Below are 20,250 nucleotides of genomic sequence, written 5' to 3' on the forward strand. Positions count from 1 at the left end.
TAAGTTCAGGTACTAAGACAGTATCCAATATATATTATACTATAGCACACAATTTGAACCATTTCTTCCTATGGTGAGACTCTGTCAGAGTAAGACATTGATTAAATAAAAACATCATGAGTGTTTTGGGAACACTAAAGATCACAGACTAAGGACCAAACATTCATGCGAAGACTTCACTTGGTAGGCCAAGGATTTAGCTGTGAATCAGTGAGCACCAAGTACCACACAAGAAGAAAATAATGCAGGGAGACCAAGTAGGTTAAATGTGACACCCAAATCAAGAACTGGCCTGAGCCAGTTACTTTAACCTAAACTTGTTTCCTCATCTGAAAATGATAATAATATATACTTTGCAAAATGTTAGGAGAATTAATTGAGGTAATGTTAATGGCAGCTCAGACATTGATAATGCTTAATAAATACAAGTTAATATTATTAGAACCATTAACTCCAATAGATGAATGACTAGCCTTTGGGGAGAGGAGGGTCTTCACTTCAAATAATTTCCTACAAAAGACCCAAAGTTTATTCAAAATGATCAGATGGAAGAATTAAAGTTCTTCTGCCAGGTGCTGGTGGTTCATTCGTGTAATACTAACTACTTGTGAGATTAAGAATGGGAGGACCATGGTTTGAGGCCAGCCTCAGAGGAAAAGTTCATGAGATACATAGTTGGCCCCAAGAGTACATAACTGTTATCCTAAACTACAAGGAAGACTAAGGATGGGAGGATCACAATTCCAGGTAAACCTGAGTAAACAAGTCTGAAAGACTCCATCTCAAAGGAAAAAAGCTAGGTATGGAAAGGTGTATCTGTCATTCCAACTATAACCAGGAAGCTTAAAATAAGCAGATCGTGGTCCAGTTGTACCCTGGGCAGGAAGAAAGACCTTAAATTGAAAAAAACATAGTGTAGTAAAAGACTGGAAACATGGCTCAGCATTAGAGTACCTGCCTATCAAGCATGAAGCCCTGAGAACAATCCCAGTACCATCATTAAAAGTATATATATTACAGCAGGGCACTGGTGGCTCATACCTGTAATCCTAGCTACTCAGGAGGCTGAGATCTGAGAATCATGGTTCGAAGCCAGCTGGGAAAGGAAAGTCCATGAGATTCTTACCTCCAATTAACCACTAGAAAACTGGAAGTGTCGCTGTACCTCAAGTAATAGAGTGCTAGCCTTGAGCAAAAGAACTAAGGGACAGTGTGAAGGTCCCAAATTCAAGTCACATGCTCCCCCCCCCCACACACAAAAAGATAGATAGATAGATAAATAGATAGATAGATAGATAGATAGATAGATAGATAGATAGATAGATAGATAGATAGACAGATAGACAGTTCTTCAAATACTGGCAAAAGAAATACTCAGAGAAAGGTGGAGTTAATACATAATACATTTTTTTCAAATGAAGTATATACTTACCTAAGATCATGAAGTTCTGATCCAGAACCAGTTATTAATAAAAACTCCCCTGGAGACTGGTGAGAAACTGTCAACTCAGCATATACTCGACCTTTGGGCGTTAGCATGTGACTAATATTTGTAAAGCCCACCTACATAAAAAAAACTTAAATTACTTCAGGATGAATTAAAAATATTATGATGCATTCTTTTGACACACATGTAAATAAAATGTGGGTATTGGTATTAAAATGAGAAGTCTCTTATCAATTGCATGAACTAATCCCAAGACTAACTTTTTGTCATTCATAAATACAACATTTTATCTGTATTTCATTAGTGTAGGAAGATCACATGCTTCTCAGAGCATGACACTTAGGACATACCAAGTTATTCTAACACATACTTACCATGACAAAACAAAACACTACAGTTCAATAAAGATATACCAAAAGTATAGTCTGCAAATTCATTATCAGAACAAAGAAAAAATCAACACACTGGGCTGTTTAATAGAAATATGTCTCCCCATGAAAGGGACAAGTTTTATCATTTCAAAGAAATTGAATGTCAAAGCAAATTATAATATGTTCTTTGACATACTGAAGTGTATATTTAAAATTCCTTTGAACAGGGTTTGTTTAAAAAGCAGTGTGGTTTTTGAAAGCAAGATCAATACACAGGTTCTCAACTTGAACAATCATTTAAAGCTGCTTGACATAAAAATTACACTTTATTTAACTGCGATTAATTTCAGGTTTCCACGGGCATAGTCAAGCAAAGTCATTAGGTCCTTAAATGATTAATTTACTTTTAAAAACTTAAATTTTAAAAATTAGCTTGCATACTCTTGGTCAATCAAAGAGGCCTAGTGTTTACATAGATATCATTGGGCAAAAGAATATATTGGATTTGAGTTTTTGGAAAAAAAAGAGAGAGGGGGAGTGGGAGGGAAAGAGAAGCCAATGGGTCAGAATCCCAGCCCTTGTCTATTTACCTTTGGAATGACATTTGCAAAGAGATGGTCTAACAGCCTAATGGAGTCTTGGCCTTTGATGTTAAACTTGCCAAATGGTGACAGGTCAATCACTCCAACTTTTTGCATAACTTGTTTATACTCTGAACCCACAGGCTCAAACCAGTTTGTGCGACGAAAACTTGGCCTGAAACACAATATTTAGAATTACAAAACAATAGCCATCCATTGTCCAAAAATGACAGAATAAGACTATTTTTAAAGAACTTCCCTCAACCATAAAATCCTTTTAGGGAGAAAAAAGATACAATTTCAAATTGTATCCTGTAAATCATCTATCATGTTGAAAGTTGACCTTTTAAAGTTACTCATCTATCCCATTTCAAATTGAATTTAATATTAATTAACTAGGAACTAACACAGACCTTGCAAATGCTTAAATCTGAAAATATATAGATAAGGGACAACCTGTTCAGGGGTTTTCAATCTGGTTATTTAGTAAAGGTATATGGGAGCATTTGGGAAGTCTAATTAAATCACCGAGAAGGGAAGAGTTATCTAGTTCAGTGCTTCTCAAACATTAACACAAATACAAATTACTTCCACTTGCTAAGATATAGAACTTGATACCTGGGGCCCCTTGGTCTGCAGGTTTTGGTCCCCACCATCAAAGGTGCAAGCGAGGACCTGGTCCAACATGACCTCTAAGAACTGTGCAGTAGTTAATAACAGAGCTGAGTTCCGGACAAAGGTCCTGATTCATTACAAAAGTCCCTTTCCACTTAACCAAGTGGACTTCTTACATGACATTTTAACCTCAGAGCAGACAGTGAAATGAGTTTTCAGTAGTTTATTAAAATGAGAGAAGGAACATAATGCAGATATAAACAGCACGAGGTGAGGAAGAGAGCTGGCTTTTATCTGAGTCATTTAGGAAAAGCCAAACACATATTTGGCCACCAAATAATTTGGAACAGTTATATACAGAGTCCAAATCCATTCCTCAACAGTAGACACTCCCAGAATATTTTGATGTTTTGTGCCACTTAGATCTGGTTTTAAAATAGATATCAAAACATGAAAAATAAACAAAGCCTGGAAATAAGGTACCTTCCCTTCTAGATTTGCTATTTATTTTCCTTTGGTTATGGATTCTCAGGAGAAAAAATAATATACAATCACCACAAATTCTAAGCACAACAATGACATGTGGCACTTGACAGAAATTCAGAACAAGCAAATATGCCGCTAATTAATATGAGGCATACTCTGCTTTAGCTTAAGCAGAAATGCTCAGAAAATTACCTTGTCCCTTTATTTATCAATTGTGTCTATAATTTGCCTGGCTCAGTCCACGTACACTATTAAGTAGGTGCACTGAGTTATTCCAGGATAAATAGAGACTCTGACACAGCGGGCCCTTCAATTTGTGGTTATATACTCCATGATTCCATCAATCCTACACCATAGCAAACCTTAAGAAGCCAACTGAAGCCACATGAGTATATGGATGGGGGTGACAAAGGCTCCACTAAGCTTCTGGTGAGTGTCAAGTGGAAGAAGCTTCCCCAGGGATGGTTACAGGGCTTTCAACACAAATGAGTCCTAGCTGTAGGCCCATGCCATACTGGCTAGACTAATGCTTCCACTGCCAGAAAATAACAGGGGAAAATGCACTCAATGCTCCTTAGATCGGGGTGCAGTGTCAGGTAAGAGAGGGCACTGGTAAGTCCTTGCTGTCTTCTACTCCAACTCCATAATTAACCCCTTGGTGACAAAGCACAGGCAAGTTGTCATTCTCTTACCTATACTGGGTGTCATGGCCTGGCTTATAAAACCAATGTGGCTGTTCCCAGCCTGCATGGAACCCCATGGAACACTTAGTGGACAGGGTTTTGTAGAGCCCACTGACTCTCTGAGTTGGCCTCCCAGCAAATCGTTCTTCCTTTGGATAACCAACTGAGAAAGGAAAAGCAGTACTTTAAATAGATTGTAACCAGAATGATTAAGTACTTAGAAGGGATTTAAGCAATGGGAAATACAGAGTTTAAATTCCAGAAGCAGACTGGGCAGGTGTGGCTCACACTTATAATCCTAGCTACTCAGGAGGCTAAGATCTGAGGATTGTAATTCAAAGCCAGTCCAGACAAGGAAGTCCATGAGACTCTTATCTCCAACTAACCACCAAAAACCATAAGTGACAGTGTAGTTCAAGTGGTAGAGCACTGGCCCTGAATGAAAAAGCTGCGGAACAGCATTCAGGAGCTGAGTTCAAGCCTCATGTACCAGCACACACACACACACACACACACACACACACACACACACACACACACACACAGAATTTATCAACTTATGTATAACGCAAGCAAAGTGTTACATACATATATGTACAGTGATCATCAAAGGGTAAGGTAATACATATATTTAAATTTTAAAATCAGTGATGCACCCTACATATTAAATATATAATTATATATGTATATACATATATTACTTGTATCTTAGCAGCACAAAGCTTTGTAGAGTTTTTAGTCACCCCTACCCCAGAATAAATGAAATAAACATTTCAAGTGAGAGGTACTGCCATTCAGTTCTGCAAACTCTTCAGCAGTACATTACCAATGTTGTTGAATCCATATGATTCTCTAGCTTTGGCCTCAGTGTACTGAGTTGTTGTCCATTTGCCATAGCGGTTGGGATCCAATTCTATCAGGTCAAAAGAAGGTTCTCCATGCAGGATCCAGTCACTGAGATACTTCCCTATTCCACCAGCATGGATTATGCCGTATCTTTCAAATAGAGAGTGAGGTATTTGTTACTGACACATACTATTTTCAAGTGATGAAAACATGTTCAAATATCTTATAGGACCTCAAATTTTGAATACTCTGTGCTATTCAGAATATACAAGTTACATTATCATTTATGCTCTACATTTTTTTTTACTTAAAAACAAATGAATGCATATTGAGCTAGGAATGTAGCTTAGTGGTAGAGAGTTTGCCTAGCATGCATGAAGCCCTCAGTACCACATAACAGAAAAAGCCAGAAGTGGTTCTGTGGCTCAAGTGGTAGAGTGTTAGTCTTGAGCAAAAAGAAGCTCAGGAACAGTGCCCAGGTCCCTGAGTTCAAGCTCTAGGACTAGCAAAAACAAAGGAATGAATGCATGCTTGAACATCAAATTAAATGTGCCTGACTTGACAGCTTCCACAGTTTCAGGAGATAACTTACTTACAAATATCCTGTAAATCCTCGCTAGCAAAGGGGCTCACTCGAGGAAAGTGGAGATGGGATTGGGCCAGTGTGTTTGACACTGATTGTCCCTCTTGAGCTGTGATACCCTAATTAATAGGAAAGCATGGGAAAGACATGTGACACACTCATCCCTTCTCGGACTCAGTTTAGTTCTGAGTCCATCAGCAATGGCCTCTGTGCAAGAAACTTGGGGAACCAGAATTCAAAGGGGCATTCACAGGGACCTGTGAGGAGGACATGCAAAAGGATTTAAGATGTGGAAAGGAGGGGCTGGGAATATGGCCTAGTGGCAAGAGCGCTTGCCTTGTATACATGAAGGCCTTGGTTCGATTCCCCAGCACCACATATACAGAAAATGGCCAGAAGTGGCGCTGCAGCTCAAGTGGCAGAGTGCTAGCCTTGAGCAAAAAAGCCAGGGACGGTGCTCAGGCCCTGAGTCCAAGGCCCAGGACTGGCAAAAAAAAAAAAAAAAAAAAAAAAAAAAAAAAAAGATTTCAGCCTAGGACTGGCCAAAAAAACAAAACAAAACAAACAAAAAAAAAGATGGGCTGGGGATATGGCCTAGTGGCAAGAGTGCTTGCCTCGTATACATGAGGCCCTGGGTTCGATTCCTCAGCACCACATATACAGAAAATGGCCAGAAGTGGCGCTGTGGCTCAAGTGGCAGAGTGCTAGCCTTGAGCAAAAAAGAAGCCAGGGACAGTGCTCAGGCCCTGACCTAGGACTGGCCAAAAAAGCAAAACAAAACAAACAAGATGTGGAAAGGAGATGCTGGGGATATGGCCTAGTGGTAGAGTGCTTGCCTCATATACATTAAGTCCTGAGTTTGATTCCTGAGCACCACATATATAGAAAACGGCCAGAAGTGGCACTGTGGCTCAAGTGGCAGAGTGCTAGCCTTGAGCAAAAAGAAGCCAGGGACAGTGCCCAGGCCCTGAGTTCAAGCCCCAGGACTGGCAAAAAAAAAAAAAAAAAAAAAAAAAAAAAAAAAAAAAAAAAGATGTGGAAAGGATTTTATAACTTATGAGTCACTCGGTGGGAAAAGTCAGCTTTTTTTCTGTTTCCATAAGAAGGTATTTTAAAATCATGAATATGTTTGTATTTTTGGTATCAGAATGGAGGAAGCACGGTTTTATGTAAGCCTTCTTCTTAGTTTATCTGTGGTTAAGTCAAGGAGATGTTTCTGAGAAAATGAACAGGAAAGGAGCTAGTGACCAGACATTAAATAGTGTCACAGCTTCAAACTCTATTACAGAGTTGTAGTAATGGAAATACCTTGAGACTGGCACAAAAACAGGCTTGAAGACTAATAGAACAGAATAGAGGAATAAGAGAGCTACAGCTCTGTTCACTAAGAGAAACAACAACATAGTGGTAAAAGACAGCCCCGTCAACCGATGGTGCTGGCAAAACTGGATATCTACATGTAGAAAGCCAAAAATAGATCCTTATATATCACCTGTACTAGCATCAATTCAAAATGGATCAAAGGCCTCAATGTCAGACCTGAAACCATGAAACTATTATAAGAAGAGTAAGGAAAACATTAGGGTTTCTGGGCACAGGTATAAACTTCTGGAGGAAAGACCCAGAAGCACCACAAATCCAAGAGAGACATGAAAAATGGGACTGTATCAAAACTAAAAAGTTTCTGAATGGAAAAGGACATCTCCAACAAGCTGAAGAGAAAGTCTACAGAAAGGAAGATGAGGGGCTGGGGATATGGCCTAGTGGCAAGAGAGCTTGCCTCGTATACATGAGGCCCTGGGTTCGATTCCCCAGTACCACATATACAGAAAACGGCCAGAAGTGGCGCTGTGGCTCAAGTGGCAGAGTGCTAGCCTTGAGCAAAAGGAAGCCAGGGACAGTGCTCAGGCCCTGAGTCCAAGGCCCAGGACTGGCCAAAAAAAAAAAAAAGAAAGGAAGATGATTTTCACCAGCTACATATCAGACAATGGCCTAATATCTAGAATATGCAGAGAGGTTAAAAAATTAACCCCTTAGAAAACCAACAACCCAATTAATATACAAGTAATGGATTAACAAGAATCTTTTCAGAAGAAGTAAAAATAGCCAATAAGACACATAAAGAAATGCCCAACATCTCTGCCCTTAAAGGAAATACAAATCAAAACAACACTGAGATTCCACTTCACCTCAGTTAGAATGGCCATTATCAAGGAAACAAACAATAACAGATGCTGGCAGGGATGTGGTTAAAAGTGAACTCTATGGGCTGGGGATATAGCCTAGTGGCAAGAGTGCCTGCCTCGGATACACGAGGCCCTAGGTTCGGTTCCCCAGCACCACATATACAGAAAATGGCCAGAAGCGGCACTGTGGCTCAAGTGGCGGAGTGCTAGCCTTGAGCAAAAAAGGAAGCCAGGGACAGTGCTCAGGCCCTGAGTCCAAGGCCCAGGACTGGCCAAAAAAAAAAAAAAAAAAGTGAACTCTAACATCCTGTTGGTAGGAATGTAAACAAGTTCAACTACTTTGGAAAGCAATGTGGATGTTCCTCAAAAAATTAAACATGGAACTATCGTATGATCCAGTAATTCCACTCCTGAGTACTAACCCAAAGGATTAAAACCCAGGATAGAGTAAAGCCATGTGCAGGATAGAGCAAAGCCATGTTTATTGCAGCACATTCATCATAGCCAAGGTATGGAATCAGCTCAGATGCCCCTCAGTGGATGAATGGGTCAAGAAAATGTGGTGTATATATACAATAAAATTTTATTCATCCATTAGAAAGAAGAAATGGAAAGACCTGGAAAACATAGGTTAGTGAAATCAGGCTGACAAAGGATGGGACAAAAGATGCATGTTTTCTCTTATATGTGGAAGCTCAATTTTGTTTTTAAATTTGCAGTGTAATTCCTTAGAAAGGCAGTCAAATTTCAGCAAATTACGACACCAGGAAGCAGGTACTTGAAAGGGATAGGGTAGGGATGGGTCAAGGGGCTAGGTGTAGACAAATGAAGAGGAGAAGAGGGGGAGAATACAGGCAAGAATCCATATCCTACAAAATTAACAATGAAGGAATGAGTAAGTAGGGGAGGGATGGTGCGAATAGCAAAGGGAGTGATGGAGATATATTGTATATTGTATTATTTTGTTAAATGGCAACTCCTTTGTACAACTACTTAAAAGATAATAAAATAAGCCAGGTGATGGTGGCTCACTCCTGTAATCTTAGCTACTCAGGGGGCTGAGATCTGAGGATCCAGTGTGAAGCTAGCCTGGGCAGAAAAGTCCCTGTGAGATTCTTATCTCCAATTAACCACTCAAAAACTGGAAGCTGCACTGTGGCTCAGGTGGTAGAGCACTAGACTTGAGCACAAAAAGCTCAGGGACAGCACCCAGGCCCTGAGTTCAAGCCCCACAACTGACAAAAAAAAAAGATAATAAAATAAATTAATGGGAAAAATATTAGAAATAAAATATCAAAAAAGTTAGTCAACAATAATAGGAAGCAACCCAAGCTGTTACAGAGAAGTAAATCATGTTGGACAAACATAAATTATGGTGGAAATGAATCAGTATACAGTTAAATGAATCATTATACAGTTGATATTTTGGATTATCCTTGTCATGTTGTGTTAGGAAAACAACATTGTAAAATTGGAGCAAATTGACCTATGTGATACTACCAGTGTGAAAAGGGATAAATAACCAAAATTGCAGGAAGTATACATACAGAAAGCTAGAGAAAATGATTACCTTTCTTACGCTAATCTTATACAAGTGACTAGGTCATTATATAGTCTGTGCTTCAAAATGGAAATCTGTTGTTTCTTGTATTACTCTTTGACTGTAAAAGTAAGAAAATCCACCCACTCACTCCCCCCACCCGCCCTTATCCCCTTGGATTGTCCTTTTGTTGGCCTGGAATCCTGGGACCAGACTTGAATAACATAAATGCTTCTACATAAATGTATACTCACCCAAATCCGACAGCCACCCAGTAGTTCCTGACCCCCTGATGGGGCCCCACCATCGGCAAGATGTCAGGAGAGTAGGTGATAGGACCATTGATGATATTGATGATGTCAGCATTCTTCAAGACTGGAACCCTTTCCATGGCCACCTCCACATGCTCCATAATACGGTCTAGATCAGACTCAAAGAGTTCCTTCCCAAAGCCTTGAAAGACATGGTGTGGTGTCACTGGTGCACTAACAAGTGTCTTTCCATCACTTAAGTCTCTGAAACAGTCTCCATCTAAAGACACCTGTTAGTGAGGTACTTCCCCCTCCCTCCTCCTGTCTTTAAGCCTGAAATTGTACAAATGAGTACCACTCTGTTACTGAGAATAATGATACTATTGTTCTTGAAGAGAAATCACCTTTTTAATTAATGAAATTTATACTTCTATATATTATTTCCAATGTTTAATCCATCCACAGTAAAAAAAAAAACAAAACAAAACAAACAACAATCAATAATTAGGGTGGTTTTTTTTTTGCCAGTCCTAGGCCATATTCCCAGCCAATAATTAGTTTTGTCAAGAGAGATTTGTGTCCTTCCAAGAGCCTGGTTTATCCAACCAGGTAAGAGCAAGTAAGAGTTTATAATGTCAGGCTAGCACACTGAGAAAAGTGAGCTAGCGGCCAGTCTGCCAGCCCCAGGCATGGAGGTATGCACCTGTCATACAGCTATCTAGGAGGCATAGGTAGAAGGCTCACACTCTGAGGCTGACTCAGGCAAAGGCCAGAGACTCTACCTAAAAAATAGCTGAAGCAAAAGAGAGCTTGAAATATGGTGTGTGGTGTGGCTCAGGTAGTAGAGAACCTACCTAGCAAGCTCAAGGCCCTTAGTTCAATCCCCAGTACTGAACAACAACAACAACCAAAACAACCTCTCTGCCCATCCTGGTGATTTTCCCACACAGCCACTGGCTAGCTCTGCCTAGGCACCACACATCAAGGAAGCATCATGGCCACCTTGGCCAGCCAATCTGCCTTTATCTCAGGGGTACCACAAAATCTGGTTCTTCAACTGGAACTAATTCAAATATTTGTTCAGCATTTCTTGGAAAGGAAGGCTGTGGCACAGAGAAGAGAGTGAGGCTTCTTCGCTCTGAGGTCAGGAGTAATTCCACTCAGGCCTGAAAGTGCAGAGCTCACTCAGCAGAATCCAAACTCCATAGCCTCCCAAGGAGGCTGTTAGTGATCACTTCCTGTTTCACGGCAGGGAGGGATTCATTGCCCATCCTAAATTGCTTAGTAAAGCCTAATTCTAGAAAGTGTAATTTCCTCTATGTTTTATGTTCCCTCTAATATTTAAGTTTCTGAGTGAACTTTAAGCTAGATTTATAGATTAGAACCAGGGGTGCCTCTTCAGGCAACCCAATTCTTAATCTGGTTCTGTGCAAATGTTTCCTGAAAAACAAAACCTAGCCCATTTCCCTTATAGAACTTGAAAAAGAAATTATAGCTGCCCTTGCTCCAGGATCCAGACTGGAACCTTTCCCATTTGTGTCCCATGGAAGTATTTGGTTCGTAGTATGACCTTGTTCTGCTCTATTAGAGACTGCCAGGCTTTCCTTCTTAATAGGACAGATATCCTGCCTCTGTTACTTGTTTGTTTTGTTTTTTTTGGCCAGTCCTGGGCCTTGGACTCAGGGCCTGAGCACTGTCCCTGGCTTCCTTTTTGCTCAAGGCTAGCACTCTGCCACTTGAGCCACAGCGCCACTTCTGGCCATTTTCTGTATATGTGGTGCTGGGGAATTGAACCCAGGGCCTCATGTATACGAGGCGAGCTCTCTCGCCACTAGGCCATATCCCCAGCCCCTGCCTCTGTTACTTGTGTGGCGCCAACTGTAAAAGCACAATAGCAGCTTTGTTCAAATCTTGAAACTGGACCAAGCAGACAGTGAGCAGATCAAGAAAAACAAAATGGGTAAATAGATGGCTGATATAGGCATGCAAAAAATAACCCAGAGACTTTCAAAACACCTCCAATGGGTTCCTTCAGTTTCTCCATTGCCCATTTCACCTTCTCCCCAAAAGCCCTGCCTCTGCACTCTCCCAAGTGTTTGATGAGATAGGACCCTGGTCTTGTCTTAATCTGCACCAGATCCCCAGCCCTGAAGACAATGATACATGTGTCAGACCTATACATGACATGATTTGCTGAACCCACCTGGAGGGACTCCGTTGGTGACCCAGGAGTCCTGACTTTTCATTTTCTCCTGACTTTCATAAGGACCAAGTAAAAGCCCGTCTCTCTCCTGCCGAAGATAATAGGATCCTTCCAGATCTCGGATCACAGGGAGTTCTCGCTTCAATGCTTTCACTTCAGGTATAGTTGATGTAATGATATATTGATGTTGAACTGGGATGAGAGGATGCTCAAGTCCAATAAGTTTACCTACCTCCCGAGCCCAAAAGCCTTAAGGAATAAAAAAGGAATCATTTGAAAGATGTCACCACACCTGTTAAAATACCACATATGAAGCTGATAGGAAATTTATACTTAAAAACAGCTAGAAGACTTAAGTACTCTTTGTAAAGTTGAAAGAACAACATAAACTTTATTTTTGTTTCGGTGCTAGAAATCAAATCTAGGGCTTTGTATATGCGTGGCAAACCTGATCACTTGAGCCATAGCCCTTGGAATGGAACATTTTGCTTTTCAGTTATTTTTCAGCTAGTATCTTATATATTTTGCTCAAGGGCAGCCTCAGATCTAATCTTCCTATCTTGCCTTTTTGAGTAACTGGGATTAGTTTCATACCATGTCCAGCTTGTTTGGTGAGATGAGGTTTTACTGACTGTTTTGCCCAGGTGGGCCTCAAATCACCATCTTTCTTATTGCTTGCCTTCTAATAGCTGAGATTACAACTATGTCCCACCCATTTCTGGACCCATTTCCCAGGGTCCTGAAGATGTCTATAACATAAGAAAACTTCATTCCTATAAGGCAGTTTTTCCTGGCCAGACACTGGTGGTTCATGCCTGAAAGCCTAGCTACTCAAGAGGCTGAGATCAGAGGATTGTAGTCTGAAGTCAGGAAATCTGTGAGACTCCTATTAACAAGAAGGAAAAGGGAGCAGAGGTGGGGAAAGCCCAAAGGGGAAGTGTGACTCAAATGATAGAGCATTATCCTTGAGGGAAAAAAAGGTACAGGGACAATGCCCCCACCTTGGATTCAACCCCAGGACCTGCACTGCCTCCCAAAATGTATTTTTCCTGTAAGTAAAGATGAGTAGGGAAGAAACCAAATGCCAGTGGACCACACTTGTAATCCTAGCTACTCAGGAGACAGAGATCTGAGAATTGTGGTTCAAAGAACAGACAGGAATATCTGTGAGATCTTTACTTTCAATAAACCACCAAAAAAGAAAAAAGCTGGAAATGAAGCTATAGCTCCAGTGGTAGAGCTTTAGCCTTGAGTGAAAAGCTACGCGTCAGGATCCAGGCCCTGATTCCAAGCTCCACTACTAGTACAAAAACAAAACTAGTATGGATGAAAAATTATTTGAAAGAAGAAGAAAAAAGAAATCCATAAAACAAAACCAAAAAACACAACAAGGAGATAGTGGGCCCATTAGTAAGTGGGCATTTTTCAAAAAAATGTCTTTCTCATTTTATATCATTTCCTCAACTCTGAACTGGGTGGGAGATTTGTGGCCAGAAGTCCCTGGATTATTTCTCACACTGGCTCTTGAGTACCCAGATATGGGTACTGGTCCAGAGAAGTGACCAAGTTAGATATACTGTAATCACCTTATCTTAGTGATTCTATGCTGCAGGAAGACTTTTGGAACTCTATGACACCTTCCCTGGTCTGAAGATACTTTAGAATCTAAAAGGATAAAAGTAATGGTTATTTGGCCCATTGTGGTTTTGCTTAGTTCTGTGTGTCATCTTCTCATCTTTTTTCCAGGGCTGGGGTTTAGACTCAGGACCTTGAGCTTGTCTGGCTGGCTCTTTCTCTGCCACTTGAGCCATATTTTCAGCCCAACTTTTTGCTGGCTATTTTGGAGGATGGAGTCTTAATGACATTTCTTTCCTGGCTAGACTTGAGCTGTCATCATCCTCTAGACCTCAGCCTCCATAGACACCAAGCAGCTCCTCCTCCTCCTCCTTCCTCCCCCCCCTTTTTTTTCTTTCTCTGCCTCTTCTTCTTTTTGATACCTAATCAAGAGCCCTCTATAATTATGAAGATGGCTAAACAAAGAATCATTTATGAGTCAGTCTGGGAATTCAGATCATGTTCTTTTATGAGTCTAAGTTTGCTTCTATTTAAGTATCTAAACCTTACCCCTGCATTCTGTTCCTTGGTTTTTGGCCTACAGTTAAGTTGGTCATGTTCTTACAACAATCGCAGAAATGTCTGCCCAATTGTAAACAAGAAATCTAACCTACAATCATCAGAGCCATGTGTCCCTCTTTAATTTATTTTTTGCTGTAGATAGATGTGCATTGCTCAGGTTAGGGCTTTGCCGGAAAATATACTAAAACTACATATTCTTGTTATATTCCGTAGTTCAATTTAAATATTAAGTAGCCAAAAATATTTAGTCTAGAAATTCCAAATACTACAAGCTCCTCAATATAAGTTATAAGCCTGATAGCCTTGTCTCCCATGGCTTAGCATGCTCCTTTCCTAAGCAACACTGGGCCCATCTAGTAAGGACAGTAAATAATTAGCCTCCACCTCCTTTTCCCTGAGATGACATTCCTTTAGGGCACTTAGGACCATATAAGGCAACAAGATCCCCTTCGAGTGACCTCCAGACCTGGGCATTTGCAGGACCCCCTTATCTACCATTTGGCAGCAGCCATCAACCCTAGTCCACCATGATGAAGTCCCTGGTGCACATGTCCACACGGAGGTCCCTGCCTCTAAGACCTCCTAGGTTCTATATGTCACCCCAGACAATAGACCGCACTTCTTCTCACTTCTCCCTAGTGAGAAGGGGTCTTGCCAGTCCCTTTGCTGGCAATAAACTTTTCCTTTGTTCTTTTGTACCTGGATGTCTGCGTGGTTTCTGGCAGTGTCTAATATATTCTAACATACATGATTCAATTAAAAACATAAACTGGGAAAAGCAAATTCTATCCTATTCAAACATATTTATAAATTTCTGAGTCTACTTGCTTGCTTATTAATGTACTTCATCATTAAAATAAAATAGAAATGTTTGCATAAGTCTCAAATGTTTACGTCAAGCCCCATAGCAAGCTCTATATTGTTTTACCCTGTGGTGTTAGTGACTAAGTCATTCTCTCTCCGAGGTAGTCAAATTAGCCTAAAGGTAGCCAAGATTATACTTTATTTCCTGTGGGATCACTTACACATTCAATTCAAAGCAAAGAGACAAGTACGGAAAAATCATCCATTAGCATCTGAAAAGCAACCGAAGAGCCAATAAAAATGACCTCTGGAATTGACTTCCATTTTAAAAACTACAGTGATGGGTAGAAATGAGGTTAAAATAAAGAGTCAAGTTTTATGAACAAGTTCAGCTCTGAACAAGTTCAGATGTTATATCTGGCAACAATGATGCTTTCATCAAATCCAGCAATTCTTTTTGATGGAACACTGGGCTTCATGGTAGCATAATTAATCACAGTTCTGATTGACCATATTAGTAAAATAAAATTCTCAGGTAAAACTTGTAGGGTTATCTCGGGTTGAAGAGAAAAATTGGAAATTAAGTCAAAAGAAGCCATCATCACAACAGAACAAAGGTCTACATCATTATAGCACCTTTCAGGGCCCTGTGCTGTACCTGAGGGAGGAATAAAATGAAGTCAAATTTGAAAGATGTGGCCACTAAAAGCAAGTCAGACTACTGTACACCAAGAGTTATGAGCATTAAAAACTTCCTTGGGTTTGCTGACTCAAGAATATAATCAGTATAATCTCCTACAGAAATGCCTTTCTAATAGTGTTCCTCAAAGGGTGTCATGCAAATCAAGCAGTAGGGTTTAATATATGGTTTCTCCACTGGAGAGGTATCTCAGTGATAAAAGAGCACTTTCCCAGCAGGTGCGTGGCCCTAGGTTTGATCCCCAGCACTGCAGGGAAAAAAAGAAAAAGAAAGAAAAGAAAAGGCAAAGAAATACAGCTCTTAAGCCTTCACCCAGATCATCTGAATTAGAATCTTTCTGAAGCCCAAGCAATACCTTAAAGGGATTCTTAGGCACACGAGCATCATAATAAATTAATGCTTTGGGAAGCCAGTTTACCAGCAGAATGGATGCTAGTTGGCATTAGGACAAAAACAAAACAAAACAAAATAATCATCTTAAGGCTACTCCCAAGCAGGCAAGGTGACCAGATTCTAGTGTCTCCAGGACCAGGGTACAAACCCTCAAAGGAAATAATGATCATTATAATACTATTATTTTTTAGTGCTTTTTATATGCTAAGCCCTGTCCTAAACCCTTTACACTGGTAGCTCATTTACTACCCATAATATCCTTTTTAGATGGCACTCTCAGCCCCATTTTACAATTGGCTATTTTCCCCAGTCATAGGTTGGCAAGGCACGTGTTTGTGAGCCAGAGAGGCCAGTGCCCTGGAGAGTGGCAGCCATATCAGCCGTCCTTACATTTGTCACAATTTGATTGTATTTCCAAGTCTATCTGCTGGTTATTTTAATCAATTTCTAAGCTGGCCTGCAGACCTTGCCTGAATCTATAAGGCAGAGTGGATTCTTGGATTGTGGCTCTGGTGAGCATTTCAGCTTTTCTTTTCTATCGTGGTGCCAGTAATGGAGTTTGAACTTGCAGCCTGGAGTGTTTACTTGGGTTTTTTTCACTCACAGTTGACGCTCTACCACTTAAGCCACACCTCAAGTTCCAGGCTTTTGCTAGTTATTTGGAAATGAGAATCTGACAGATTGGTCTGTCTATGTGAGTTCTGAACCTCAATCCTCAGATCTCAACATCCTGAGTAGCTAGCATTTTAGATGGAAGCCACAGGTGACTCAGCACATGATGGTGTTTAAGTGTTAAGAAACACTTTAAAGTTCATTTTCTGGGTTTGTTGTTTTGGTTGGTCATGGGGCTTGAACTCTGTCCCTGAGCTTTTCAGCTCAGAAAGCTCATTTTCATTAACTCCAGTTCTAAAAGGGGGCTTTGGCCCGCAATTTCTGTAGTTTATCCTGTGGGAAGGCTCTTTGTTCTAGGTAAGATTCTGAAAATGACTTAGAAATATACCCCCACACACACATACACACACTCATACACTCTCCTCCCATTAGCTATTAATATGTAATCAATTAAGATTTTCTCTAGTAATTTTTGTCCAATAGAAGAGGATAGAGGAATAAAAGGAAAAGAAAAGATTATGGCCAGAGACCTGATGGGATGAGCTAAGAATTGAGAACTGAGGCAACATAGCTCATACAACTTCAAGCAAGATGCCACCTGAAACTGGAATAATGGAATCTGGTTATTGATATAAACTCTAAACATAGAAAGGAAAAAGAAGTCTCACTTGGCAAAATACAACCTGGAACAGACGAAAATAAAGAATTGAAAAAAAAAAAAAAGACAAACTGCTTATTGATCTCCAGGAAAGCATGGAATCACACACCCAGGGCAAAGTCATGGAGGTATACCTGAAGGCAAAGGGCATGGCTCAATTGATAGAGTGCATCAATAGCAAGCTTGAGGCCCCCGAGTTCATTCCCCAGTTCACCACAAACAAGGTGTGTTTCCGAAGGCTATGATGCTCACCTGCGGCATTCACAATGCGATTTGCTCTTATGGATCCCTGTGGTGTTTCCACATCCCATGTTCCATCTGGCCTGGGTTCCAGGGAAGTCACTGGCGCGGGATACTTTAACAGGGCGCCATATTTCCTAGCTCCAGCAGCCAGGGCCATGGTGAGAGAATATGGATCAATGTGACCATCCCCAGGGGTATACAGTCCAGCTAAAATCTGAATTATGAAAGAGTCAGTGTTTCAACAGATATATACGTATGACTTTGTCTAAATACATTCTGTAGCAAATATCTGACAAACGGAGCTTTAAGAGTACAACTTGGAGGCTGGGTGTGGTGGGGCATGCTTGCAGTCTCAGCTGCTCTGGAGGCAGAGATAAGAGGATCATGGCTGAAGGCTAACCTCGGTGAAGTTGATGTGAGACTCTATCTGAAAAAACGAACTACAAGCTAAAGGACTGGAGGCATGGCACCATGGTACCTTCCTAGCAAACATGAAGTTGTGAGTTCAAACTCCAGAACCAGGGTAGAAAATGCATGTCAGTGACTCAGTGAGACAGCCACTAGTGACTCATATCTGCAAATCCTACCTATGCAGGTAGGAGATCCAAGGATGGCAGTTCAAAGCCAGGCCAGGCAGGAAATTCCATGAGATTCTTATCTCTAATTAACCACCAAAAAAAGAGCTAGAAGTAGAGCTGTGGCTTTGAGTGAAAAAGGGATAGTACCCAGGCCCCGAGTTCAAAGCCTAGTACCAGCATACACACATACAAAGAAAAGAGGCTTGCAATTGTCTTTAACATCCTTTCGCCTTTTCTCCCATAGCAACACAACTCAAGTGCTCTGCTCATTCATAGCCACTAAGAACAAGAAAATACAGTATCTAGCCTTCTTGGAAGCTATTAGTTCTAGCTGGTAGCTAAAACCATTACTAAGTTCTGGCCAATTGAAGGACAAATCAAAGTGTCATATAGCAGCTTCTACAAACAGTCTTTAAAAAAAACATCTAGCGAAATCTCTTTTGTGTCTTATCCTCCAATGTCACAATAGTGGGAGGGAGACACTTCTCTATCTTGAATGCATACATAGAGCTCTAGCAGCCATCTTGGAATAATATTATAAATGTCACACTCCAAAAATGGTACAGTAAGGATGAGTTGTGTCTGAAGTCTTCATGAAAAAGAATCACCACTCAAACCCTGGAATGCGGCAGTGGAAGAGAAACTTCTATCTTGTTTGAGCATTATTAAATTGGTTTCTGATAGTTAAAGTCAGGTCTAATCCTGACAAAAGTTCACCATAATCTATATTTAATTGCTTAGTACTGTTAATAAAATCATATGTATATCTGCTGCTTTGAAAATTTAGGTTTTCCAATTAGTTCCTGTGCTGGAAATGAAGAGCTGATAGACTTGAAAATATTATAATTAAGTCTCATCTATTCAACAAAATTCTTCTTAGCATCAAATAGAACAAGGAGCCTTTGTGTAATATTTTGTCTACTATTTTTTCTGCAGCTTCGAAATGGTTGTGTGACATCTGTCCTCTATTCAATTACTGTGATATTATTATGATTGATTTTCATATGGTAAAATAGCCCTGCATTCCTGGGACATCTTCCACTGGGTCAGATTGTAGCATATTTTGATGTGTTGCTAATCCAGTTAGCTAGTATGTTCTGGAGTATTTTTGCATATCTTATTCCTGAGGGGCACAGCATTTCTTGTTTTGTCTTTGTTTTTCATGTCACAGCAATGTGGCTTCATAGAACACATTTCTTTTCTACTGTTGGAAGCTTTTGTGAAGGATTAGTGTTAATTCTTCAAATGTTGGAATGAATGCACCAGTAAAGCCATCTGGATCCAAACTTTTCTTTGTGGGAAGCTTTTGTTTGCCTTACTGTATATTAATTCAGCAAAATAATAGGCTTCAGCATGACATGTTTATACATGCATAGAATTTACTTTGATCATCATATTCATCCTGTAGGAAGTTTTGTTGTGGTGGTGGTTGTTTTGCTGGTTCTGGGGCTTGAACTCAGGGCCTGGGTGGTGTTCCTGAGCCTCTCTGTGTTCAAGACTGGTACTCTACCACTGGAGTGCCACTTCCATCTTTTTCTGAGTAGTTTATTGGAGACAGTCTCATGGACTTTCTTACTTAGGCTGGCTTCTGTGATCCTTAGACCTTAGCCTCCTCCATAGCTAGGATTACAGGTGTGAGCCAAGAGTGCCCAGCTCTTTTTGACTAGTAGCCCTTTTGCTTTCTCATTCCAGTGAAAGGAACTTTTGGTTTTAGTAAAATTTGCATCCCAAGTGTCACATTGGTGTTTTGCAGTGGCTATGACCCAATTGGAGTGATTATGTATCCGTCTGTCATAGTATCCTGCCCATATCCTAAGAACACCTAGAACACTGTATTTCCATTGTCTGACACCCTGACAACATCCAGCCACACATGCCAGAGCTGAGAATGAATGAGATACACACATATTCCTACCAGTTGAGGATGTGGAGTATCAAGGCAAAAAAAATACAGCATGCAACACCAATCTGCTATCACTTTGCTGCCATGCAAAACTACAAAGGGGATGCCCAAACCCTGTAAAGACTCAGGGGGGAAACATGGCAGCAGCCATAGCAATGACACAAGCCTGGGGAAATGGGGCTCTTGCGGTCATCACCAGCAAGGAAACAGCATCTGCTTCCCTCAACAGCCCACCTGGGGCACCCAGGACATTCACACAACACAGTGTAGTCAGAGGGCTGAGGTTCAAATTCTTGTTTTAGACCATCCAAGACAAGCAACTTGGATCCACAGTGTAAATTGTCTGTCTGTGCTTCCGTTTCCTGTTTAGTAATAGCAGGTACCTTATAACACTATTGTGCCAATTAACTTGAATTTCACATATAAAGGGC

The 20,250-nt window shown here is 40.6% G+C and overlaps 1 protein-coding gene across 1 annotated transcript in view; it reads right to left on the reverse strand.

Annotated features, from left to right (window-relative positions):
- Nucleotides 1-20,250, reverse strand: part of Dmgdh (dimethylglycine dehydrogenase) — a 66,400-nt gene that overhangs the window by 34,370 nt on the left and 11,780 nt on the right. Inside the window, exons 5-11 of the mRNA XM_048331130.1 lie at nucleotides 17,348-17,552; nucleotides 11,793-12,041; nucleotides 9,593-9,791; nucleotides 5,010-5,179; nucleotides 4,193-4,346; nucleotides 2,409-2,574; nucleotides 1,433-1,563 (exon numbers count right to left, since the gene is read on the reverse strand). Coding sequence (XP_048187087.1) covers nucleotides 1,433-1,563; nucleotides 2,409-2,574; nucleotides 4,193-4,346; nucleotides 5,010-5,179; nucleotides 9,593-9,791; nucleotides 11,793-12,041; nucleotides 17,348-17,552 — 1,274 coding nt within the window. The remainder of the gene's footprint in view (nucleotides 1-1,432; nucleotides 1,564-2,408; nucleotides 2,575-4,192; nucleotides 4,347-5,009; nucleotides 5,180-9,592; nucleotides 9,792-11,792; nucleotides 12,042-17,347; nucleotides 17,553-20,250) is intronic.

This window comes from Perognathus longimembris, chromosome 22, assembly GCF_023159225.1.
Source record: "Perognathus longimembris pacificus isolate PPM17 chromosome 22, ASM2315922v1, whole genome shotgun sequence".
Lineage (NCBI taxonomy): Eukaryota > Metazoa > Chordata > Mammalia > Rodentia > Heteromyidae > Perognathus > Perognathus longimembris.